Source organism: Pungitius pungitius, chromosome 17 (assembly GCF_949316345.1).
Source record: "Pungitius pungitius chromosome 17, fPunPun2.1, whole genome shotgun sequence".
NCBI classification, from domain to species: Eukaryota; Metazoa; Chordata; class Actinopteri; order Perciformes; family Gasterosteidae; genus Pungitius; species Pungitius pungitius.
In genome coordinates this window covers 17,887,473-17,913,751 of record NC_084916.1, presented here as the reverse complement: position 1 = coordinate 17,913,751, position 26,279 = coordinate 17,887,473, and the positions used below count along the sequence as shown (strand labels likewise).

The 26,279-nt window shown below is 46.0% G+C and overlaps 1 protein-coding gene across 4 annotated transcripts; it reads left to right on the top strand.

Moving 5' to 3' along the window:
• Positions 1-670: 670 nt before the first annotated feature.
• LOC119218919 (tenascin) lies at positions 671-22,704 on the top strand. Of its 4 annotated transcripts, XM_037473709.2 has the most exons (20): positions 671-749; positions 2,795-3,326; positions 3,831-3,885; positions 3,967-4,182; positions 6,476-6,727; positions 7,752-7,867; positions 11,612-11,765; positions 12,130-12,399; positions 13,038-15,590; positions 17,361-17,483; positions 17,573-17,716; positions 17,995-18,114; positions 18,522-18,671; positions 18,782-18,921; positions 19,824-19,956; positions 20,035-20,186; positions 20,273-20,369; positions 20,711-20,866; positions 21,253-21,416; positions 21,663-22,704. In XM_037473709.2, the coding sequence occupies exons 2-20, from the start codon at positions 3,186-3,188 to the stop codon at positions 21,759-21,761; spliced, it is 5,235 nt and encodes a 1,744-aa protein (XP_037329606.2). In that variant the 5' UTR covers positions 671-749; positions 2,795-3,185; the 3' UTR covers positions 21,762-22,704. The 4 variants fall into 4 exon arrangements, with proteins under 4 accessions (XP_037329606.2, XP_037329608.2, XP_062414659.1 ...); XM_037473711.2 differs by lacking the exon at positions 13,038-15,590; XM_037473710.2 differs by lacking the exons at positions 671-749; positions 2,795-3,326; positions 3,831-3,885; ... (3 more) ...; positions 11,612-11,765; positions 12,130-12,399 and having other exon boundaries at positions 12,619-15,590.
• The last annotated feature ends 3,575 nt before the right edge of the window (positions 22,705-26,279 follow it).

Genomic DNA, 26,279 nt, shown 5'->3' with positions numbered 1-26,279 from the left:
GAAGCACCATGGTCACATGACTTCATGTTAGCTTATGGAGGAAGCACCATGGTCACATGACTTCATGTTAGCTTATGGAGGAAGCACCTCGGTCCCTGAAGCTTCCACCCGTTGATCATCATCTGGATCTGAGTGAAACCAGACGAGTCTCACGCGTCACATCGAATAGACGACCCACGTGGTCGGGTCAAAGGTCAAAGCGTTCCACGGGAGACGGGAGGGAGGGCTTCTGGTGCCAGAGGTCAGAGGTCACAGGCGTAAACTTAAGGGTCAATAAACCTGATTTGTTTCAGAACATTTCCTCTTCATTCTGCAGACGTATTGAAGCTTTTGATGAGGTTCTCCGTGAGCTCACTGATGTGAATGAATCCATGTTTGGATTATTACATGAACAATGATGAAGTGAATCCTGGTTTTGAAATGCTATTGATCACCTTGGAATGTTCTTTGGATCCAACGAGCTACTTGAAGGCCTCAGCTCGGATGAATCAACTCCTTCTATTTGATTAAATACAAAGAGCTTAAGTAAGGATTTACTAATGAATCTACTTTGTAAACATGAGTTTATCAAATCAAATCTCTAGATGTTTTCCATCCTCCGCCCAACTGGGGCCCTTAAGGAGAATGACATCAGAGAGAGAGGAGGAGGAGGAACAATTCTTCAGGAATGAGGGAACCTCCCAGCTCTGCTCCTCCTGCTGGTCAGTCGGACAGAGCTCCTCAGGAGAAGGTCAGCAGGCTCCCAGCAGGTAGGACGCTTCTCCACATCTTCTCTGCTTCTTTCCTTCACAACCGACCTGCCATTTAAAATATGTTCATTGGCATCATGCAACGTGCACGAAGACCAAAACATTAACAAATCTACAGTTATTGCAGCTACAGTGATAACTGAAGATAACGTTTCATATGTTCTAGTGAACAGACAACATTAAAGGAAACATTTAGTGACCTAAGTCATGAAAGGTGAATGTTATGCAATGATCTTTTAATATTTTAATATCTTGTGTGTAATCCTCTGCAAGTGAGTTCATGTCCGCCGGATCAATATCAATCAGAAACATGAGCAACATGAGTGTTTGTCCAGATGTTTTGATGCAGATGTGTTTTTACTTCACTAGCATGAGTCAGGTGGATTCTGCTTCTTCATCAGAGCAACACTTTAAATAGTGCAGAAACAGTTTATGTTGCAGCCTTTTGCTTAAATCAGTATTCCGCATCAATTAGATTTAATATCTCATAATTCATAATAAATGTAATAAAGAATCTAAAACACTTTCAACATGACTTGTGTTTTTAAAGATTAATTCACTACATTTCCAGTAAATCATTAATATCAAGTGAAATCTGTATTTCTGTTTAATTGTCACTTTATGAGCTTCATTTTCCTTCTCACTGTTTGTGTGAAAGTGTCGTCTTGCTGCTTTTAACAAGGGCCGTTTTATCATTACATCACAAACAGCCAATCAGAACCTCACAAAGCGCCCCCCCCCCCCCCCTCTATTTTACCCCAAAAGGTTCTGGCAAGTGAAGCTAATGCATTCTGTGTAGTGACCAGCAGGGGGCGACTCCTCTGCTCCCATAGACGTCTATGAGAACATGACTCTACTTCTGTGTAGTGACCAGCAGGGGGCGACTCCTCTGCTCTCATAGACGTCTATGAGGAAATGACTCTACTTCTGTGTAGTGACCAGCAGGGGGCGACTCCTCTGCTCCCATAGACGTCTATGAGGAAATGACTCTACTTCTGTGTAGTGACCAGCAGGGGGCGACTCCTCTGCTCCCATAGACGTCTATGAGGAAATGACTCTACTTCTGTGTAGTGACAAGCAGGGGGCGACTCCTCTGCTCCCATAGACGTCTATGAGGAAATGACTCTACTTCTGTGTGGTGACCAGCAGGGGGCGACTCCTCTGCTCCCATAGACGTCTATGAGGAAATGACTCTACTTCTGTGTAGTGACCAGCAGGGGGCGACTCCTCTGCTCCCATAGACGTCTATGAGGAAATTACTCTACTTCTGTGTGGTGACCAGCAGGGGGCGACTCCTCTGCTCCCATAGACGTCTATGAGGAAATGACTCTACTTCTGTGTAGTGACCAGCAGGGGGCGACTCCTCTGCTCCCATAGACGTCTATGAGGAAATGACTCTACTTCTGTGTAGTGACCAGCAGGGGGCGACTCCTCTGCTCCCATAGACGTCTATGAGGAAATGACTCTACTTCTCTTCATTTATTCCCTCAGTAAACATAGTAAATCTTCACACTGGTTTTTCAGTTTGTGAGGTTGAGTGACATTTAATAGAATTTGGAGATGTGGAGATAGAAAAGTGAGTTTACCAGACCAAGCTGTTGAAGCTGGTGAGAACAGGACAGATGAGAACCAGCAGCAGGGAGAAGGAATCTTTTATGGTGCGTTCAGGGACCTTCTGGCAGCAGCTGTCTCCTCTTAATCTGCGATTCATGGAAAGTAGGATCCAAAACCGCTCGCTAAGCAAACTGTGGCAAAAAGAACTTTGTCACTGACGTCAATCGCTTCACATCTGACCCTCAATATGAAGTAAAGAAAGGGTTGATTGATGCCTTCGCTTCCTGAAGGAAACGCGAGTGAAGAAGGTTTTTTGTTAAGCTCATGATGTCACGCTCCTCTTAGTTGAGGCCCCGCCCCCTACGCCACATCAGGGTCAAAAGTCAAAATGTGAATAAAACGATCCAAAAGTAAAAAATAAATTTAAAACTTATACTTCTTGTTGCCACGGTGATGACCTTCAACAAAATCCAAATTCTGTTTTTACAAAGGAGAGGACGTCATCACCTGTGTGGGATCTAAGCGGCTTGACGGAGATCTCCTCCACCCGCACCTCCACCTGCAGCGTCACCTCCTCCCCCTGCAACGTCACCTCCTCCCCCTGCACCTCCCCCTGCAGCGTCACCTCCTCCCCCTGCAACGTCACCTCCTCCACCTGCACCTCCACCTGCAGCGTCACCTCCTCCCCCTGCAGCTCCCCCTGCAGCGTCACCTCCTCCACTTGCACCTCCACCTGCAGCGTCACCTCCTCCCCCTGCAGCTCCCCCTGCAGCGTCACCTCCTCCCCCTGCAGCGTCACCTCCTCCCCCTGCAGCGTCACCTCCTCCACTTGCCTGCTGCAAACAATCCGCTCCTCAGCTCTCTACCGGTCCGATCACAGCGATGCTTCCCGTCTCCACCCGCCTCCTCCTCCTACTCCTCCTCCGCCTGGCTGCTCCGGCCCTCCCGTCCCCAACGCCCTCCGACCAGCTCCAGGTCAGAGGTCAAAGTTCGCAGAGGGACACCAGCCAGGACTCCTTCAAGGTGAGAGATGCTTGCTTGTGACATTGGGATTACGGGTAAAACATGTTTTTTTAAATACTTAGTTTAGAGAACCATGGATACTTGCTTTAGTATGGAAGTAAAATGGAAAAAAAGCATTCCATATTACGTTAAAGAAATATCTTAATATTATAGTTAAATAAATACAGTAAGGACAGTAAAAGTAAAAAGGCTTTAGCTTATAATATATATAAATTAGCAAAAGTAAATTCCTATTTGAGCAGGATGATATGTTTGATATCATCGTATTACATCATAGTTACACATAAAATCACGTCGCAATGCGCGATCGACCGAGAGAGATCACGGAATTTTTTTAGTGCTAATTAGCATCTGCTTTTTTTGGGGGGGGGGGGGGGTGGATGACCACGACTTGTTGATTGGAAGGTACTTCTGGTAGTTTCATCTAAAGAAATCCATCTTGATGTATCACCTGGTTATGTTCCTGATAATGAATCTTTGACATTGACCCTGTCCTCGCTGCAGGTGTCCGTCTCCCAAGGCTACGTGACTCAGGAAGACGGGTCCGACACATCGGGAGGTAGAAGTCCTTTGTTCAGTTTGACATCTCCTCGGATGCTGCTGCTCCTGAAGTTCTAATCCCTCCTGGTTCTTCTCTCAGGGAAAGAGGTCAACCTGACCCCCGGTTCCCCTCTGGTCCTGACCCATCGGATCACACTGGTTCCATCCTCCGGGTCCAGGTCCGGGTCGTGCGGGTGCGAGGCGGACTTTGCCGCCCTGCGGGAGCGCCTAGAACGTCTGGAGAGGGAGGTGTCGACCCTCAGGGAGAAATGTGGAGGAGCTGAAGGAGGCTGCTGCACCTCAAAGGAGAGCAAAGGTACAACAATATGGTTATTGTTTTTAAGAGTAAATGTTTGTGTATTTGTTTGTGTCGGTGGTGTCTTAAAGCTGCATTCTGTGTAGTGACCAGCAGGGGGCGACTCCTCTGCTATTCCCTCTTCCTTGAAATCTGTAAAGTGAAACAGTGTCTGGACCAGTGAGAGTCAAGCTGAGGTGTCGGGGCCCCCAGGGGTCCCATGACAACTTAGCAGGTCCTTCTGAGTGTGCTCACTGTAACACACAGTCAAGTCATGAAGACACAACTCATGAGAAAAAAAGTCTCCCTTGCATTTCTCCAAATGAGAAATCAAATTACAATATATTCGATCACATGTCATTTTGCTGAGGCTTTTATCCAAAGTGACTTTAAATAAGTGCATTTCAACCATAAGGAAACAAACTCAGTAACTCGTAGCTAGATCTGACCATGGTCACCGTGGCAACAAAAACAAACACACACACCAGCCGGGGTTCTTGGAACATGAATCAAACTGGTCTAGACTGGTAAGTGATACATCTGGGTTGTTGTTTCTTTGTGTTGTTTACAGCGACATGCGTTGTGTAAACATTGCTGTCCCAGACTGAATCACTCACGTTTATGCATGAGACATTCATCGTCCCCAGGGAACCAATACCAAAGACCATGTGGATGATATTTGTGTTTTTGAGTGAAATGTCTTGCCATGAAATTGTATTGAATAAACACAACAAATCAGCAGAGGGACAAAAAAGACGCGTTGCAGAACTTTTTAATTGCTAAAAATCATCGTTCATTACACAAATGAAGACATCATCTTTCAGCTCATTCCTGACATTCACGTCATCATCAGGTCAACATTTAACACACTATGAGTTTTTATTGCTAAATAGCCATTGCTAGCATGCTAACATAGTAAACAAGTTACCCACCTGTAAGCACTGTGAGCATGTTAGCATTGAGAGCATGTTAGCATTGTGAGCATGTTAGCATTGTGAGCATGTTAAAATGTGAGCATGTTAGCATTGTGAGCATGTTAGCATCGTGAGCATGTTAGCATTGTGAGCATGTTAGCATCGTGAGCATGTTAGCATTGTGAGCATGTTAGCATTGTGAGCATGTTAGCATTGTGAGCATGTTAGAATGTGAGCATGTTAGCACTGTGAGCATGTTAGAATGTGAGCATGTTAGAATGTGAGCATGTTAGAATGTGAGCATGTTAGAATGTGAGCATGTTAGCACTGTAAGCATGTTAGCATTGTGAGCATGTTAGCATTGTGAGCATGTTAGCATTGTGAGCATGTTAGCATCGTGAGCATGTCTCGAAAAAACTGAATCGAGTATCTCAAAATAATAAAGAGTAACAAAGATTTTATTCCTGCTTTTAAGGCCAACAGTTGAAAATAAGTATCAGGTGTTTAGATTTTTAAAAATAGACTTTTGTTGATTTTAAACAGAAAAATAAATCTACATCAGAGAAACATCTAAACAATCTACACAACTATGATGTGATAACATGTAGCCTCTTTTCCACTGGTGTTGTGTCTCTGAGTCGTTGTGTAGATCTTTGTGGTGATGTCTGTGTCTGTGGTGTATTGAATACTTCTCTCTTGTACTTATTATATTTATTCATTATTTTTCACTGGGCTGTCAGTTAAATGCGATTTCTGTTCTCAGTTCCTCACTCAGAACGTCGTCATAATGGACCCATTAGAACCTGGCAGAGCTACGAGCATGAGCTAACGCTGTGTGTGTGTGTGTGTGTGTGTGTGTGTGTCCTCCTCCCAATGTGATCTCAGTCAGTCTTCCCCCCCTTTGAGGACTCATGTTTCTAATTAACTTCCACTACTAAACTGCATCAGCTCCAAGCTTCTGTCTGTGAGGTGGAGGTCCGTCCATCCACGTTCACGCTGATCACCATGGACTGTAGGACAGATGTTTCCAGATGTTTTGACAGTTTACAGAGGGAAAACAGACCTGAAAGAAATATTGTGGAAAAACATTCCATAGATCAAGTTATAAAAGTTATATTGTCCCTATTATTGATTTATTGACAATAATCTATTATATTGTCAAATAGTTGTGTTTTTTTGTATGGAAAAGAAGAACCGCAATGTCATGCTTTTAAAAAATGATGCTTCACATTTAATAACATGTCTCATAAAAACCAAGTGACACAAAATAATATTTACAGAGTGGATGTTACCAGAAACTACTCATGTCCAGTGTAATAATCCTACATTTCGAGGAGTAACCGTCCCCCTGTCCCCTGTCTCTCGTCCCCTATCCCCTGTCCCCTGTCCCCCGGCTGCAGGTCCCGGCTGCTTCATCCAAAGGGACGAGGACGATTGTCCCAATGGGTGCAGCGACCAGGGCCGCTGCTCGGGGGGGACGTGCGTCTGCTTCCCCGGCTTCCACGGCGCCGACTGCAGCCAGTCCAGCTGCCCCGGGACCTGCAGCGGCGGGGGGCGCTGCGTGGACGGGGGGTGCGTCTGCCGGACGCGGTTCACCGGACCGGACTGCAGCCGCTGTGAGGACGGCCTGACGGGACCCAACTGTGACACCGGTGAGTGAGACCTGTCCAGCAACGGGTCGGTCAATACCTCCATACAACACGGGGACTACTTTCACTTCATCGGGGTCCAGGTACTTTTTTACAGTGCGGTATTTGTACTGCAGTGAAGTCACATGACTAGATTCACACTTTATTCAATTTATTTAAATATGATTTAAAATCACCTCACTCTGCTCCTCAATAAGACAAAATAAAAGGGAAGCAGCAATAACATTAATAAAAGTTCCTGCTGATAATATTGAATTATTTAAAACACTATGATAATAAAATAATAACTTTATTATCCTTCCGGAAATTCTTGTGCCAGAGTTTGATCAAAGGTCACATGAAGATATAACAAAAACATATCAAATACAAACATTAAAAATAAGATGAATAATTATAAAGCAGCAGCTAAAATAAAACAGCAATAAGATAATAATAATAAATCATCTATCATCATGCATAAGATCAGTATATCAGAACCGTCTGAACTTCAATAAAAAATGAATAGTGTGTCTTACTAAAAAAAATAATTAATTGCACAATAGTTGAAGGAAGAAATGTTGCTCGCACATTATTTCCTGCAGTTTTCCTAAATCTTCAATGTGTTGGAAATGAAATGATTCTCTTCATGAAGCTTTGATGTTTCTGATAAATCGGAGCCGTTTTGGACTCAAACATCTGCCTCGTGGTTCGTTCGTTCCAGAGGACGTCACATGACGCACAAAACCACAACCGGAACCTCCCGTATGCTAATTAGCTGCATGAACAACCAATCACAGCCAAGTGCAGTTTTATCCAATCAGTATTCATAGTTATGTTAATAACCGCTAACTTATAAATAATAATTTGATTACGTGAATGGTACTGATGACATATTATATATTATATACTCAAATGAATACATGAATAGTCTAATGAATACATGAATAATAATGACATTAATAAAGTAGAATGCATAAATAATACTATGTAATACACAATGTATAATTAAATACATGAATATTAAAATGAAGTATAAATCTCTCTCCAGTGATGTCGGGGGTTCCTCATCTGAGCGCCAGTGACATCACAGAAACCTCCGTCCTTCTGCTCTGGACTCCACCCGGCCTCCAGTATGAGACGTACCACGTCACCTTCAGCAGCCAGGTACCACGGGCACTGAAGCAGCATTTAAAAAACCCAAAACACACAAAGTCACCAGTAACCCAACTAGTTGTCGTTAATTCGCCTTCATTCGCTTTAAATGCGCCGTAAAGTGGGCGTGGCTTCATCTGAAGGGCGTCTCTCTCTCGTAAAGACAGTTATCATGTCCGCTAACCGCTAACCGCTAACGTCGGACACCATCTAACTTATAGGCGTTCAGTCTCAGCTGTGTGCCTGTGTGTGTCTGTGTGTGTGTGTGCCTGTGTGTGTGTGTGCCTGTGTGTGTTTGTGTGTGTGTGTTTGTGTGTGTGTGTGTGTGTGTGTGTGTGTGTGTCTCCGGTGAGCGACTGTTTGAAGTGTCTTCACACTGTGGCAGCAGCACGGCGGTGATGATGAGCGGAGCATCTTGTTGTGTCTCTTCTTGTTGGTACTCCACCCTTTTGGGTGGAGCTCATACAGGCCCCCGGTCCCGTGCGTCACTGGGTGAACAAACACACACCAATGAGACTCTTTTTAATGACGCCTCTCTGACGGGAAACGGATCTGATTTGTTCATTTTGTCCAAACAAAAGGCCGAAGATGTCTCTTCTCCGCTGGATGAAGTCATCGGGCGACGCCCACAAACACTTCATCTCTCTTCTTTAATTTCCTGCTCCGCCGCTTTCTAAGTCCAGATGTTCGTATTGGCCACCAGACGGACCCTTGAACCGGCAACGGTGTTTGGCAGCGCAAACGGCATCGGGTCAACCGCCTCCCTCCGCTCTCCCTCTGGCCTCCCACTGGAAAGGAGTCGCATCAGGAGGCTGATTAACTTCAAAGGAGCTTGTGACGAGCAGGAGAAGAAAGCTCTGTTAGCTCTGTTAGCTCTGTTAGCTGGTAGCTGTTAGCTGTTAGCTGGTAGCTGTTAGCGCTGGATCAGTCGTCGCCATGTTGGGGCGTTGATCAAAATGCTCCAAATGCCTTTGATTGCTTCCTGTCCCAATGTGAATTCTTTGGATCAGTTGCCAGGCTGCTTTTGGAAAATATAAAAAAAGATAAATTACCACGAAAAACTCTCACCTGAAGGATTTTTAACATTTGTTGGTTGAGTGACGCAGTGAAATGTCAGACCCAGAGGACGCTGTGTGCTGTGATGTTTAGTCAATATTTAGCTGACGTACAACTTCACAATATCTTAATTGCAGTATTTTTAAGGAGATTCAGGTGGAAACCATATCTTTGGTCTCGGGAATCGAAAGTTGATGCTTGGTGGCCCGGCAGCTGCTCTTGTAAGCAAGTGTTTATTCCTCCTCGGGTTCCTCGGGCCGGTAAACCTCGGCCTCGCTTCGTGTGTCCTCAGACATCTGCGATCAATCAGCAGCAGAAGGCATAAAAGACGTGGAAAATGAGTAATTAGGCAGGTATCCATGAGCAGGAGAGAGAGAACAAAGAGGAGACTCACATCCTAAATCAGATCAAATCACACACACACACACACAAACACACACACACACACACACACAAACACACACACACACACACACACAAACACACACACACACACACAAACACAAACACACACACACACACACACACAAACACACACACACACACAAACACACACACAAACACACGGCGGAATCACGTCACCGAACGACTTCTGGCTTCTTCTCAAACATGTTTCACACACAGTGAAAAACGCTCACCGCCAAAACAAGAGCAGCAACCCCCCCCCCCCGGTGATGTCACGGAGGTACTTAGCCTCGGTGATGACCTCGACAGGATTTTAGACCACACCGGCAGGGTGATGAGCGGATGGAGGCCGGCCGGAGGCAATGACACAGGAAGTGATGACACAGGAAGTGAAGAGAAGGCGGGACAAAAAGAGAATGTTTAGTTTACAGAGTCCATGAGAAAATAAACTGGAGAAAGAAAAGAAAAGTAAAAAATAAAACAAAACAAAACACAAGAATTGGATTTAAACATTAATTTAACTCTCAAATGTGTCTGATTGAATAAGGTTGAAGTCAGTAGGCGGTTAGCTTAGCGTAGCCTTTTATTCTTGTATTCACACATGAAGCAAAATATAGTCAATATATTATCTAAATTATTACTGAAGTAATAAGAGACTATCAGCTGAAGGAGGGAAGGGAAGAGAAGGAAGAGGAAGTGGCTGAATGAAAGAACCGAGCAGAGGAGAGAAAAAAAGGTGCAGATGTGGGATGCTTGTTACCACGGAAACGCGTAAACACCACAATCACCATGGCGTCTGCCAGAAGGAGGACGTCCCCGCCGGCCCACAGCTGGGACACAGACAGAGAGATGTTTACCCGGCCAACGGATAAACAACGACACAGAGTCACAACAACAACAACAGCTGACCTGAGATCAGAGAGTCAACAGGGAGACGAAGACGATGCGTCTCCGAGGGGAAGACAGGCAACATCTGTCTGGAGGAGATGTTCAAGTGGTTCGATGACCCGTGTCTAAGTATTTATTCTTTCCAGATGACTCTTCTGTAAGTGACTGTTAACTCATGACGTACATGAGATTTCTACTTTAAACGTTCCCGAAGCCAAAGTTTACTTCTTTAAAATACTTTTCCTATAAAAGGACATATTAATAATTAATTAATTGATTCCAATGTCTTAGAAAATAGAAACATCCGAGCAACAAGAGATTGTTTAGATTTAAAAACTATTATTTGATCAGAAATGTAGTTTCTCCACTAAATATAGTTTATTATCAATATTATTAATATTACTATTAATGTTTGTGTAGTTTATGCAGTTTCCTTTTCCTGCTCCAGACAACGGTTCAAAACCAACATGGAGACAGACCAAAATGTAGCACTCCATTTTCCAAAGCCAGTTAATGTTATTATATTAATACTTATGCTGAGGCTTGGACTAAACTAATATGTGAAGGTGTCCCTTTGCTTTATGGGTAATATTGACATGACAGTTGACATGAGCTCACAGCATCGTGCTTTCACATATGTGATGATGGAATATGAAGTAGTGGAAAGTCTCTCAGCGGGTTCTACGCCTGGTGTCCAGTTAACGAGGTGCGTCTCCTTCACTTGGGCGCTTGGATTTAAAAAGGTCCGAGAGGACCAGACGTTGTGTCAGGAAGCGATGAAACAACCCTCGCCGTTGCCCAGCAACGGTGATGTGGCTGGTTGTGCCAGGCTGTGAATCATCGCAGTAAAACTCCTCAAACAAGTCAATCGTTCTTCTATTAAAAGTTTCATTGCCTCATGTTGAGTTTCCCAGATCGAGCTTTAACTGCCTCTTTTTGCTCAGAGATCCGGTTACAGAGTCTAGATTTCAACAATAAACCAAGAGGAACTTTTATACACTTACTTTTACTTTTATACATATGCATGTATCTATGTACATATATGTACATATGTACATATATAGATATATCTTTATATACGTATTCTTCTTGAGTTCATCGGAGTCTCACTTTTAATGATGTCACCCTCATTAATGTGAGAGCGGTTGTAAGCGGCCTCTGAGGCTCCGCCGCTGAGCAGTCGCCATGGCAACCGGCCTGGCAACCATTCACCTCAGTGTCCATTCATTAAAAACTTCAGTCGCCCGTCTCCCAGTTGAGTAACTGGGGAGGAAGCTTCCTTCATGGGATGTTACAGGCTTTTCACAATAAAGTAAACTTTTGGTGACCTGCTTGAAATGAAGACAATGACTGAACACAGAGTCTAATGCATATTCTTTTTCCTGTTCCTTCCCCTGGTCCAAACAGAAGGAGGGTGACCAGCAGATCAGCGTGCAGGTGGACGGCGGCCTGACCACCTACAGCCAGACGGGCCTGGCAGCCGGGCAGGATTACACCGCCAGCATTGCCGGGGAGATCGCCGGCCGGAGGGGAGCCGAGAGCTCTGTGACCTTCATGACCCGTGAGTGGACTTCACTAGAAATCATCAGCAGGCAGAATCAAGTTTTAACACAAGCTCGAGGAAACTAGTCAGACTGCTAACATGTAATCCACGTAAAGTGAGCGTTCAAACCTCAGAACATGAGACGGGAAGTCTGTTAAACCCCCGAAATGATCCACCTAAGCTTAAGCATTTCCTGTGAGGCTGCAGGGAGGCTGTTGGACGTTTTGGAGGTTTGTAAATTCTAAACTGTGATCTCTGGAGTTAAGAGCTTAGCTAAATCTGTGATGTCATTTAAATGTGTCTACTTCCCACTGCCGTCGCACGCGGCCTCATGCTGGCAGGATGGAGGCTTTTAAAAACAATTCTTCGTCTTCACCTCCAGTCACCTCTGGTCCCACCAACCTCCGAGTGGTCAAGACGACCTCCACCTCCGCCGTGGTCCAATGGGAGCAGTCGCAGGGTGAGATCGACAGGTACCGCGTGATCGTCACGCCCAACGATGGAGCGGGCAGCAGTCAGGAGGTGACGGTCCCGGCTGGACAAAACTCCGCCCACATCCGGCAGCTGGAGGCGGGGCGTTTGTACGACGTCGAACTGGTGGCGGAGAAGGGAGCGAGTCGGAGCAAACCGGCGACCATTCAGGTTACTCCAGGTGAACAGGAACGTTAACGTCAGGGATTGATCTCATGGTAGCTCAGAAGAGGTCAAAGTTCAAACGCTGAAGTGTTAAGAAAACCTTTCAGACAGTTGTTCCACAGACAAATGCACTATTTTCGTCTGTTTGAAAAAAATACTACAATGATCAGCAGTTATTATAGAAAACATGTATTTGTGTTTTTCAAGATTTACGTCTTGTTGGACAATATAGAATAACTGGTCCTTCAAGTTTTAAGTTTGGTGCAATGTCATTTTGTCATCCAGACACCAAATTATTATTCTAACAAACACACAATTTAAAAACATACTCTAACATTTCTCAGAGAAAACTTTAACAATGGGAGCAAATAATGAGCAAATAATAATTATAATATCCCTCAAAGGGCTCTGTTTCCTCCGTCCATGATTAATGTTGATCATATTTAAATATCCTCCTTGCAGGTTTGACTTGGATCCAACTGCCCTGAGTTGTTTGTTTTTTACTCTTAATCAATTTCCGTTAAAGGTATCATAAAGAAGATTAAAACTGCTTTCCTCCCTTTATTAGATGTGAGCTCCTCTGGATTATTACCAGCAGTAGCGTAGGACGACTTTAACACTGAATCCAAATGCTCACTCCTTTCACATCTTTAGGGAAGACCTTACCGAAGGTTACCACGGCAGCTCTGGTGTTAGCACCCAGACAAAATGTCGGCCACGGACACCGAGACTTTAACCCGTCAGACGAGGTGCAGGTCTTTGACCAACGGGGGAGGAGGGAGGAAGTGAAAGCCGGAGGTCTTAGTGGCCACAATGAAGACTCTGCAACCTCGCAAGTGATCACAGAAACTAAACCTCTGCTTGGCAAAAGGATGGGAATAAATGATACCATACCCAAAGTCACAGAAAGGATCTCATTGTACAGGAAGCCAAACGTCTCAGGCTCTGACCATTTAAACACAACCAGAGTTTTGTCCAGATGGAGACAGTTTGGCCCAGGTCCTTTGAAAAAGCTCCCGGTGGGGCAAAAGAAGAAGGCACCGATAGGAACCCTAAATCTTATACCGGATGTGCCCGCTATTGGAGACAGAACAATAGCTTTGAATTTGAGAGACCCGGGTGTGAACGTGTTAACGCCTGAGGCCGGTCCAGATACCAACAGGCAGAGTAGCTCAGAGGAACCGACCACTAATGCCAGCATCAAAGAGCAAACAGATGTTGGCCGGAGGGGGCAGGGAAACGACGGCGTGTCTTCGGAGCCCACTGGGACCGGTCAAAGCCAAGAGAAGAAATGTTTGAACAAACTTAAAGTGATACCCTTTAGATTACCCGATCGGGGCACAGGCAGCGGGTGTAAAGGACATGGAACCGTACTGGTAGCAAAGACAACGGGTTCAGATCAAGGTTCCTTTGGAACAGATGATTTGGAACCCTCGTCGTCAGAGACAGACGTCAACTATTCACCCGATCCTTTACTAAAACTCCTGACCGACACTTTTGACGATTTGAACATCACAACTTTTTCTGTTCACTTGTCCAGACCATCAAATCTCTCAGTCAATGCAGAAACAGCAACGAGGCAGATCTTAGGGGGATTGAGGCCGTTGGCGCCGTCCTCATCCGCCTCACATTCATCGTCATCAGCACGGTCATCATCGTCTTCATCCTCTTTATCCTCACCGTCACTTGGTCCATCTTCATCAACAGCAGCTTCCTCACCATCGCATTCATCATCATCGTCACCATCATCCTCCCTTTCCAGCTCAGATAGATCAGGTTCAATTGGAAGCAATGAACCCGATGTTGATGAAGGCAAAAGTGCAACTCACGTTACCTCACCTGAGGACGGAAAACTGCAACCCTCAGGAACTCTTTTCCAACGAACACCTGCAAAACATGGATATGTACGTCGTCTGCACCCAAACTTTGGATTGCATCAGAACAAAACCCATCTGAATTTGGGAGTTCCTCACCCAAAAAAAGAGACAGAGACAAGGTATACCTCCACGATTCAACTACCATCTTCACCGTTTTCATCGGCCTCGGAATCGGAATCTTCAGTTGCGGTAGAGGCACCAGTAAGGGATATGAGTGGAGACAAAGATGGGGCAACTACAATGGCATCATCCAGAGTTGAACAAAACCAGACAATGGCACCAACAAAAGGAGAACGTATCCCAGTTCAGCGCCTTCCTCCAAAGGGACGATACCTGCTGCGTCATCCGATTCTTGGAGCTCCTCAAAATCTGACTCGTCGAAATTTGAGGCAGCCCCCTCCGGCTCCACGACGTATAAATCCTGCATCAGATGCGAGGATAGACCAGGTATTTTCTGCTGTATTGCTGGCCACTTCTTCTTCTCCTGTTTCGAAAGAATCCTTTCCAACTGAAGGTAAGGCGCCAATAGTAGCCAAGAATGAAGACAGAGTAGGGACAAGAATGCCCTCAACAAGTACATTCACTGAGTTCAATCAGACCATCAGAGGGATTGGGGTGCCTTCCTCTCATCGCCCCACTCACCGAGGTTACCTTCGTCAACTGTATGCTGGACGTTTCCAAAACAACACCCGTACAAACCTGAAACAGCCTCAACGTCCAAATAAAGGGCCCATCAGGAAGATTTTCCCAAACAAAAAGACAAGTGGAGGCGAAATAATTCACACCTCAGATTCAAGCTCTGACACCCATGAAGACAAAGCCAATGCCGGCAAAATCACTGGAGCTACAAGTCAAGGTGGACTAAGGCTCCACCCGCTAACAAGAGGTGCAACCGCACAGCGTCACTCGCAGATAGACAAAACAAAAGCAGACAATACCACAAAAGGTTTGTTCAAGAGTAAACCTGAGCAGACAAAAGGTGTTGATTTAACAGACGGTTATGCTTCCGGAGACACAAGGGAACCTCTGGACCACGTGGGAGTAACAAACCGGACCTCCGATGGATTTACGCTGACGTGGGACTCCCCTGAAAAGAAGTACAAGAACTTTGTGGTGACAAGCCGAGACGTTGGGAAAGGTGAAGAACACTCTGCCAGTACAAAAGCTAAACCTGTACCAGGAACCGACCAAACTTTGAAAAACGTTCTTCCTGGTTCCGCTCGCTCTTTCCGGTTTGAGCATCTTCCTCCTCGGACCTCGTACACCGTGACCTTGCTTGGAAAGGGACCCGTCCTCCAGTCCAGACTGCACAGGCTTGTCATCAGTACAGGTACAAGCCATTGTGACAGTGGCTCATTGACTGCACAATGCTACAACATTACCGCCAATGTTGTGACGTCCTTCACAGGAAACTCGCACCAGCACCTTGATTTAAACTCAAAAATACTTATTACCTAGTCAGTCATGTTGAGTGTGACTGGAAATGTTTTCTCGCCCACTAAAGGCTTCCTTCATGTTCCGCTCAAGAGCTTCAATGCTGCGATGCTCTTGAAAACTGTAAGCTCACGGTTTACAGTTCCTCCCCCTGTACGTCTCATGGTTCAGCAACAACGTGACCTGTTGTTTGTCTTCAGTAGATCTTGACGTCCAAAATGTAAATCTAAGTATGTTTTGTGTTCACGCTGTTTGTGTCCTCAGCTTTTAATGAACATTCATGGATTAGCAGTCATACATATAATCATCAATCAATCACATATAATCATCACTGACTCTCTCATTCGATGTCAAACCTCAGTTGTGCTCCGGGGGCCAATGTTTTGCACGAGCTCGCTTGTTGTGGCACGAGCTTGTTGTGGCTTGTAGTTGTATATTTAGATGTCAGTTGGATAATTGTTTAGCAAAAATATTTTATTGTTCCAGCTTCACCAATATGAAGATTTTACTTATTTAAATTTATCGTTAACATATTTTGAGTTTCTTATACATAGTCAATTTTATTGATGATTGAAGTATGCTTTCCTGATAATACTTGCTTACAGATCCTGTAGTAACCTATGGCTTGTATTACTTGTTGTATTACTATTAGTACTTTTTAAAGTAGATTGGTTTATGTTAGATTGTCTTTTATGAAAAGCACATGAAGACAAGCTTCAGGCTGCGTGAACTTTAACCTGAGACCTGTAGTCTTTAGTGAGACCCCACTTTCCTTTAACTGGTTTGACATCGAATGAGCTCAACCTAACGACCCACTTAATTGCTGCTCTGGTTCTCTCGCATTCAGGGTAAACTAACCGCCATCTTCACTGACAACCCGCCACCGCTCACCCGAACCAGGGTAAGACCACGGCTGGTCTCTGTGCGCGTCGTCCGCTGCTTACGTCCATCATTCGCACAAAGACGAAGACAGATACAGGACAGAATGAAGCGTCACGTTTCAGTTTTACTACTAAAGTATCGCAAAGCAATTTCCTTTCTCCAGTATGTGTCTCCATTTGCATGAAATCATCAAGACTTCTCTCATCGTTTTGAGCCTGATGTAAAATTATCCATCGATCCCACGAGTTTACAAGAAGAGTAAAAATAGATGAAATAACAGAGGAAAGTTTGATCATTCAACCTCTTCTTCTTTTCAACAACACAGTTGTATAGATTGTGTAAAATGTTAAGATATGAAAGCGTTCCAGGATGATACGCCCAACACACGGTTCCTAATCCTCAGCTCTTCTGTGTGGAATCAATGTCTGAATGTGTCTGTTTTCATTCATCTTTGGTCTGCAAAACTTTCCCTTCCAGGTGTGAGCGAGCTGCTCCGAGTCCATCTTCCTGTATAGTATACTGTACATATGCAGTAATTATATGTATATATATATATATATATACATATATATTAGTATACTGTATATATGTCTGCACTGTACATATATACATACATACTCACTGGAGCACTAATGGCAACGTGTGGATGGATGAGATAATGATGGACACTGTGGTTTTCATGAAACCTTCTTCACTACTCCTCTTCATCACAAACTTTGCTTGCCCCCCCCCTCCCCGTCCACCCCCCTTCTCTCCCTCTCATGGTTTCCTTCGTGCCGTCCAGGCCCCGAGCCCCCGACCAACATTGTCTTCAGTGAGGTGATGGAGAACTCTCTGACGGTGTCGTGGACCAAACCCAAGACCCCCGTCAGTGGTTTCAAGGTCACCTACACCCAGACGGAGGAGGGTGAGGCCAGACTTTACTTCATTTTTGTAGCATCCTGCCCATTTGACCTTGAGATGAAAGGCGTCGTTCCTTCTCCTTGGTGACGTCAGGTGAGCCGGTGTCGGTGTCGGTGGACCCGGACCACTCGGCCCTCCACCTCACCAAGCTCTCCCCGGGTTCCTCCTACGAGGTCAGCGTCATCTCCGTGCTCGGGCTGGACGAGAGCGACCCGATCCGAGACCGAGCCGCCACGCGTGAGTCCTGATCTGTGTTCACTTATTCACCACAACGGTCTTAACCCAAGAAAAACACAGTAACATTTCACTGTAATTTTCACTGTAATTAACTGTTAAATTAACGGAGCCGAATGAAATACAGATGCTGATTTTTGAAAACAATCTGAATTCATCTTCAAGTCTGAAGAAGAAAGCAGACAACTTTTGAAAAGTCTGGAGTCCTTGGTGAATTTCACCAATGTGTCGCCATTGATTTGTTTATAACTTAATGATTGTAACTCTCTGTACGTCTTTAGTTCCCGACCCGCCCACCGACCTCCGGGCCTTCAACGTCACCGACACCACGGCCTTGTTGCTGTGGCGACCGGCGCTGGCCAGCGTCGATAAGTATGTCATCGTGTATGGCGCTGGGACGGGTGAGTGACGTCATCGACCCGCATAAACTCATTTATACAATTTTCATTGATCATATTTTCTATTGATCAAAAAAGTGATCAATCAATTGTGAGCATAAAACAATATTTATCTCCACTAAATTACTGCGACTTTTTTAAAATAGATGACATATCAAGTAATTACATTTTTTTATGAATAATAAAAACCTCAATAATAATTATTAGAAGAAAATACATAATGATAATAATAAAATACTAAGAACAAAAACAGTTAATAAAATATTAAAAATATAAATATTCTTTAAAACAATAATTACAGTAATTATTGTAATAACAATAATGATATCTGTAATACACTAATAAAAAGTACCTACTCTATGAAGAATTTAAATAATATTAATATCAATAACACTGATTGGTGGATTCAGACTCTGAGCTGAGGATCAACGTCTCTGGAAACGCAGCAAAGCAGCAGCTGAGCAACTTGGAAAGATTCACCAGGTACATCTTCACCATCAGGAGCCAAGTGGGCTCCACACAGAGCTCAGAGGCCTCCACCCACTTCACCACGAGAGGAGGTCAGCACACAGACACACACACACACACACACACACACACACACACACACACACACACACACCTTGTAGTCATGGAAATAACTAGAAACACCTCCGCTCTTCCTGTCCAGACTCCAGAGGCGGAGACAGCCCACGTGACCTCAGGGCCGACAACACGACCCCACGCACCGCCGTGTTGTCATGGAAACCGCCCTTAAATCTGGTTAAGGGCTACAGGCTGACCTATCAGAGCGAAGGTCGGGCACTGAAGGTGAGAAGAGGGTTGTGTCGAGTTATGACTGCTGAGGTCACATGTGAAAGAGGAAGATCTCTGAACTGGACTAGGTAGCACCTTTACCTTCTACACCTGGACTAGATAGCACCTCTACCTTCTACACCTGGGCTAGATAGTAGGTCTACCTTCTACACCTGGACTAGATAGCACCTCTACCTTCTACACCTGGACTAGATAGCACCTTTACCTTCTACACCTGGACTAGATAGCATCTCTACCTTCTACACCTGGACTAGATAGCATCTCTACCTTCTACACCTGGACTAGATAGCATCTCTACCTTCTACACCTGGACTAGATAGCATCTCTACCTTCTACACCTGGACTAGATAGCATCTCTACCTTCTACACCTGGACTAGATAGCATCTCTACCTTCTACACCTGGACTAGATAGCATCTCTACCTTCTACACCTGGACTAGATAGCACCTTTACCATCTACACCTGGACTAGATAGCACCTCTACCTTCTACACCTGGACTAGATAGCATCTCTACCTTCTACACCTGGACTAGATAGCATCTCTACCTTCTACACCTGGACTAGATAGCACCTTTGCCATCTACACCTGGACTAGATAGCACCTCTACCTTCTACACCTGGACTAGATAGCACCTCTACCTTCTACACCTGGACTAGATAGCATCTCTACCTTCTACACCTGGACTAGATAGCACCTCTACCTTCTACACCTGGACTAGATAGCACCTCTACCTTCTACACCTGGTACCCCCTTCACTCTGTTCCCCTGGGTCGAATGCACTCACTGTACATGTGGATAAAAGCCTCATCTGATGAATGTGAATGTTTTTTAATAAAGTAAAAGTACCATCACATCAGGATCCTCCGTCACACGTCAGCTGTCTTTGTGGTCACAGGAGGTGATGGTGGACGCCTCGCTGACGGAGTACAACCTCACCAGACTTCACCCCGGATCAAAGTACTCGGTGCAGCTGCAGGCCGAGGGAGGAGGCCGGTACTCCGACGCCATCTCCACCGACTTCACCACCGGTAACACAGCGCTGTGCGCCGTTGTCACGGCGATTGACTGGCAGGGCGCTAATGGGTCTCCTCCCGTGTCTTCCTCAGGCACCCTGAGGTTCCCCTTCCCCACGGACTGCTCCCAGGAGCTGCTGAATGGCATCAGGATGTCCGGCGAGGCCGAGGTCTTCCCTCAGGGCAAACTGGGGCCCCCAATGGAGGTTTACTGCGACATGGAGACGGAGGGCGGCGGCTGGACGGTACGGCGACGGAGTTCAGTGCTACTTTTGTTGTTCTTTTAGTTGATAACTTGAATGAGTTATCACCGCGTGCTTCCTGTCGGCAGGTCTTCCAGAGGAGGAAGGACGGCTCTGTGGACTTCTTCAGGGGCTGGAAGGACTACACCAAAGGATTCGGGGTTCTGAGCGGAGAGTTCTGGCTCGGTGAGAAAAAGGCCCAAATGAATCAAAGGCGGTCGTGTTAGCGGCGAGGTCGACCTCGGAGTCAGTAGTAAAATCACTGCGACACTCAGAAACCTCCTCCAAACTCCAACCACTCTTGTCTCGTCTTTGTGTGACACAACAAATGAGCATGAATTTTGAATTCCCATTTTCAGCAGACCTTTTTATTTGACCAGATCGGGAATACTCAAGGAGTCGCTTCATCAAACGAAATGTTACGATCAAAGGTCATCGACATTTCAATGGCAGGAAAATTAGAGGAGCAGCAACAAAATCCAGTTTTCATTCCAGAAACCGTAAAGTGACGACTTGGTCTTTCTCAGGCCTGGAGAACATCTACAACCTGACCTCCATGACCAGGATGTCCCTGCGCGTGGACCTGCGGGACCACGACGGGGCGGCCTTCGCTGAGTACTCTACCTTCGAGCTGGTGAAGAGAAACTACAAGCTGATCGTGAGCGGGTACAGCGGCACTGCAGGTGAGCAGGAAACGTGCTCAGGTGCTGCAGGGCATAAGCCCCGCCCCCTCCCCCCATAGGAGGGAGAAAACGGGGAGAGACAGATAATGGTTTTATCTGTTTTAATTGAGCAATGAATTAAAAATGTTATGTTTAAGAACTCAAAAGGATTTTTTTTCACGTCAAAATAGTTTAAATAGTTACTTTAAACATTTATTTGGCCATTTTGGTGACTTATTGTGTGAAAAAATTGCGTGAAAAAGTAAAAAAACTGGAATTTACAATTCTACATATTTCTAAAAAGGGGCGGGGCTCCACATTTAGATTAAACTTGTTTCTTGCGACGTCTCCTGAAGGACACCAGGAACCGTGTTTAAAATGTCACCCCCCCCCCCCCCCCCCCCCAGGTGACTCCCTCAGCTACCACAGCCAGCGGATCTTCTCCACTAAGGACCGCGACCTGGCGCCGTTCATCACGCGCTGCGCCCTGTCGTACCGAGGAGGCTGGTGGTACAAGAACTGCCACGAGGCCAACCTCAACGGCGCCTACGGCACCGACCTCAACCAGCAGGTGACATCATCACTCCGCGCCGCGCGTGTGTTCAGTTCAACAAGTCAAAGAGGTTTAGTTCACAGATTGAGCTTGTTTGGTTCTGCTTCCTAAAGTTATGTATTTAAGCTTTTAACGATATTATCTCAAAACATTAATGATCAGCTGTTTATCTAAGTGTCCAATCAGTGAGCTCCCTGTCAGTCTGACATCCCAGTGCTTGTGTGTGTGTGTGTGTGTGTGTGTGTGTGTGTGTGTGTCTGTCAGGGTGTGATCTGGACCACCTGGAGAGGGACAGAGTTCTCCGTCCCGTTCGCTGAGATGAAGATGAGACCATCAGCCTTCAGTCCTCCAACGATGAACTGAACCGCACACACACACACACACACACACGCATGCATGATGGACAGCAGTGTACACACACACACACACACAATGCATGATGGACAGCAGTGTACACACACACACACACAATGCATGATGGACAGCAGTGTACACACACACACACACACAATGCATGATGGACAGCAGTGTACACACACACACACACACACAATGCATGATGGACAGCAGTGTACACACACACACACACACACAGATGGAGACGTGTCTCTTTTCATCTGTATACAGGTCACTTATCTGTATGTAGTTGTACAGTTTGTCTTCTTTTTAAAGGGCCAGTTCTCCCAAAGTAAGAGAAAACCCTCCAAAGCTCGACGGCTTTTAGCTTGTAGAAAGTTTGCTTTCCGAATAGTGCAGATCAATAAACTGGAATTAACGCGTTGCTTTAAAAAATCAGTTTGATGAGAAACTAACTTAATATTAAAAGGAACGAGTCTCAAATGCATCACGAGTTCAGCATCTTTGAGAGTCGTTATTGTCAGAAGACGCTGTAGCAGCTGACTCACTTTTAAATTTCCTAATTTTATATTTCCTAACTTTATATTTCCTAACTTTATATTTCCTAACTTTATATTTCCTAACTTCCACCTTGTTTGGTTCCGATCGGTTTGAAGACGCAGGCTCACCTGTGCAAATGAGTCCAGGTACGCAGCTCTGTAACCGTGTGTTGTTTTATGGTTTTATGGACCAAAGCATTTACATATATATATATATATATATATGTGTAAATATACATTTACATGTATATTTCTTATGTAAATAAATACTAAAGAGTTAAACATAAAATCATTTGTTGTTGGTCGAGCAAAAAGTCAATCCGACAGGTATCTGTGACATATTTCACATGTTTGATGTGGGAACCAGCAGGTGAGTCACAGAGACCTTCGCTGCCTCCCCTTTGCAAATATCTCCATGTTTCAATTGTTATTTTCAATAAAGGTTTGAAAATGTCTCGGTACGTTCATAATTCCTTTATTACGTTGGAGCGTTCATCTTTACTCTCCTCTCTGAGCTTCTCTAAACACCTGAAATGGTTCCTCTCATTCAGCTTCACGTTTCCCTTCATGTGTTCAAAGGTTTGATGAAACGTTCACCTTCAGGTTGCCTTGAGTCCCTTGTTGTGTTTTAATGCTGTTCACCTGTAACAGCGAGGAGGGTGTGTGTCCCTCTGCACCTGAAGGGAGTCAAACATCATGGGGGGGTTCAGAGCTCACTCGTCCTTCTAAACACCCTTTTGTTTTATTTAATTGGTCCGCGGGGGGCAGCGTCCCCGCCCCTCCCATCTGCCAATGGCGTCGGTCTTTACCTGCTCCCTTGTTTACAGGTGTGAGAGCCGGGACGCCACCTGGGACGGAGGCCCAGGTGGCGTCCCGGCTGTGATTGGTCGAGAACGAGGGGGGGGAGGGGGAGGGGGGCAGATCTCAGGTCAGCGCTTCCAGGGAGGAGTGGAAACTGATCCTCAAACCACAGGACGGGGGGAGGGACGGGGGGGGGGGGGGACGGGGGGGGGGGGGGAGGGCTCAGGTGGTCGAGTGTTCCTGAGGATCAGGACCTTAAAGGAGCCACAGGTGAGACCTTGTTGGGACGGAGCACGCTCAGTGGGAACCAGGTAAGGAGACAAGGACTCACATGAAAACAATACACTTTGGCATTATTTTATTTTTTAAATGGTTTATTGAGAATATGCACTTTCATTTCACAGTATATTCCTTTAAAGGACCCAGGATGAAGGATGTTTATTTTTATGTGACATAATTAAGCTTCTTGTTTGATTTGAATTGTGCAGCACTCGGTTTGTGTGTGACACAAAGCAGAGGAAACACTCCTTAAGGGGACTTTAATACAATTAAAGGCAGTCAGACAATAAAATAAAGGGTACAAAAATAAAAGCTTATCAAGAAAATATTTAATTAAATTAAATAACGTAATAAGGTTATTTTCTCTCTTTTTAAGCATGTGATAAAACTGGTCTAATTTGACTTGATGATGTGATCTGAAAAAAGAGCAGAATTACAGAAACACTTTGTTGTTGTTGTTTATTAACGGGACATTATCTGCTCTAAAGAGGACTTTGATTACAACCTTCTCAGGACAATCATGACGTCACCAGACGAGCGCGCCCTCGAGCAGCTGCTGTGCGGCAGTGACCTTGGTGACGATGCGGAGGGGGCGGGGCTTAGCGGTGGGGGCCCGCCGGGGCCGCGGGACGGTGCGGCTGCAGACCACGTGACCATGACAGCGGGGGAGGAGGTAAAGTACTGAGAACATACTGTATATATATAAGTATGGATTGTGCACTTTGATGAAGGTGTGATCAGAAATGATCTGGATTAATAACACAGACTATTTAAAGAGGCAGGATGTGTTTATTTAATCTTAAATATTAAAAGAAACTGCAGTAAAAGTTCTGCTCTCTGACTGATGGGTAATAATTCATCCAAACCTTCTCCTTTGTGATCACTTCCTGTGTAACACGCCTCGATCCTTATTGGCTAATAAAACTCATCCAATGAAACCATCCCAAATCTGTCCCAGACTCCCGCCTCCATCCGGGAGCCAATGACGTGCGCCGGCTGCGGCGAGCAGGTGTGCGACCGCTTCTTCCTATTGGCTGCCGGCGGCGTGTGGCACGGCGCCTGCCTGCGCTGCAGCCGCTGCCGCTGCGAGCTGCAGACGCACGCGTCTCTGTTCTGGAGGGACGGGAGCATCTACTGCCAGCAGGACTACTGCAGGTCAGCACGCCCCCGCCGCTGCCCCCGCCGCCGCGCCCGCCGATGTCTGCTGACCTGACTCTCTCTGGCTCCTCCCCCTTTACTTCAGGATGTTCGGGGGCGGTCATTGCGCGCGCTGCTTCCAGCCAATCCCAGCCTCCGCTTTGGTCATGAGGTCCGGGGAGCTGACCTTTCACCCTCACTGCTTCTCCTGCCAGGTCATGAGAAACATTTACAACATGTGTGCGACACGTTGCCATTTTGACCCATTTTCCTGATGATGAGATGTTTCTCCAGGAGTGTGATGTGACACTGACACCAGGGAACCTGTACAGCCTCCAGGGCCACAACCTCTACTGTCAGTCCCATTACCATGGCGACGACGGGGGAGTCCCGGGGTCACGTGACCTCCAGCCCAACCCCGACCTGAGAGAAGGTGCGTGTTTGTGTGTCTCCAGTCCGCTCCGAGAGGAGGCAGATCGACTTTGTGTAAATGTCATTGTAATAATGATATTTGGTTTAAATTAAAATCACAGGTGACAAGTGCCTGAGAAACACACCTGTCGTACCATCAAACATCATTGATCCATTGAACAAACCTGTGTGTGTGAAACAGCTCTGAATCCGGTCTCAGGAGAAGGGGAGGAGTCAGTCAGCAGTCCTGAGCCCCGATTGGATGACAGGGAGGCGTGTGGGCGGAGCCACCGCCGGACGAAGCGGATCAGGACGTGTTTCCGCAGCGAGCAGCTCAGAGCGCTGGAGTCCTACTTCGCCCAGAAGCACAACCCGGACGGGAAGGACTGGACCTGCCTGGCACACAAGACCGGCCTCCCCAAGAGAGTCCTGCAGGTACGGACGCCATGTTGCTTCCTCAGGAAGTGACCTCATCTGGACGAGGAGGAGTTGCGTTTGTTCTTCTTCTAACTCGTTAACACACACTCTCCCTCAGGTGTGGTTTCAAAACGCTCGAGCCAAACTGAGACGCTCCGTCACCACGGACGAGCCTCAGGCCAACTCGCCTTCAGCTCCCCCCGGGGGCGTAACCGTGGCGACCGAGTCCCCGCCCCTCTCCCCACCGGACCAATCGCAGGCCTTCTCCTCGGCGAGCACCATCGACCACCTGCAGCTCTCCCTGCTGACGGCGCCGCTCGGCGAGCATCCGCTGCAGAACGCCACCTTCTTCCCGGACTACAATTCCCACAATGCACCGGGGTGCATGTCCTCCCTGGAGGCCTACGAGGACTTTCCCGAGGCCGGAGGAAGAGGAGCAGAGGGAGAAGCAGATCCTCGTTGTTCGTTTAGACCACATTACTGCTCGGGAAGATTTTAGTTAAACGCATTCAATGTGAAACAAGTAGGATTTGTTTTAGTTTTTTCCTGATCAATAATCACTGAATCAAGCTCATCAATCAACAACCATCCATCATCATCATCATCAATGAATGCACGCTGCATCGCTTCCTGTGAATCATGTGAAGGCAACATGGTGAACGTAAATATACTCCACACATCTAATGATATTCATTCAGATCATTAGAATAATTACAGCCCTTTGAAGCCATTTCCTCACAAAGGAGCCGGACCTTCATCGATCTAATCATTGATTGGTCTGTAGCTCACCGATCTAATCATTGATTGGTCTGTAGCTCACCGATCTAATCATTGATTGGTCTGTAGCTCACCGATCTAATCATTGATTGGTCTGTAGCTCACCGATCTAATCATTGATTGGTCTGTAGCTCACCGATCTAATCATTGATTGGTCTGTAGC

What these genes read in the sequence shown, in the direction of transcription:
- LOC119218919 (XM_037473709.2), top strand. Translation starts at nt 3,186, where the DNA reads ATGCTTCCCGTCTCCACCCGCCTCCTCCTCCTACTCCTCCTCCGCCTG. An exon ending in CCAGCCAGGACTCCTTCAAG is followed by an intron (nt 3,327 to 3,830) that starts GTGAGAGATGCT and finishes TCCTCGCTGCAG; the next exon opens with GTGTCCGTCTCCCAAGGCTA. An exon ending in CGGAGGGCGGCGGCTGGACG is followed by an intron (nt 20,187 to 20,272) that starts GTACGGCGACGG and finishes TCCTGTCGGCAG; the next exon opens with GTCTTCCAGAGGAGGAAGGA.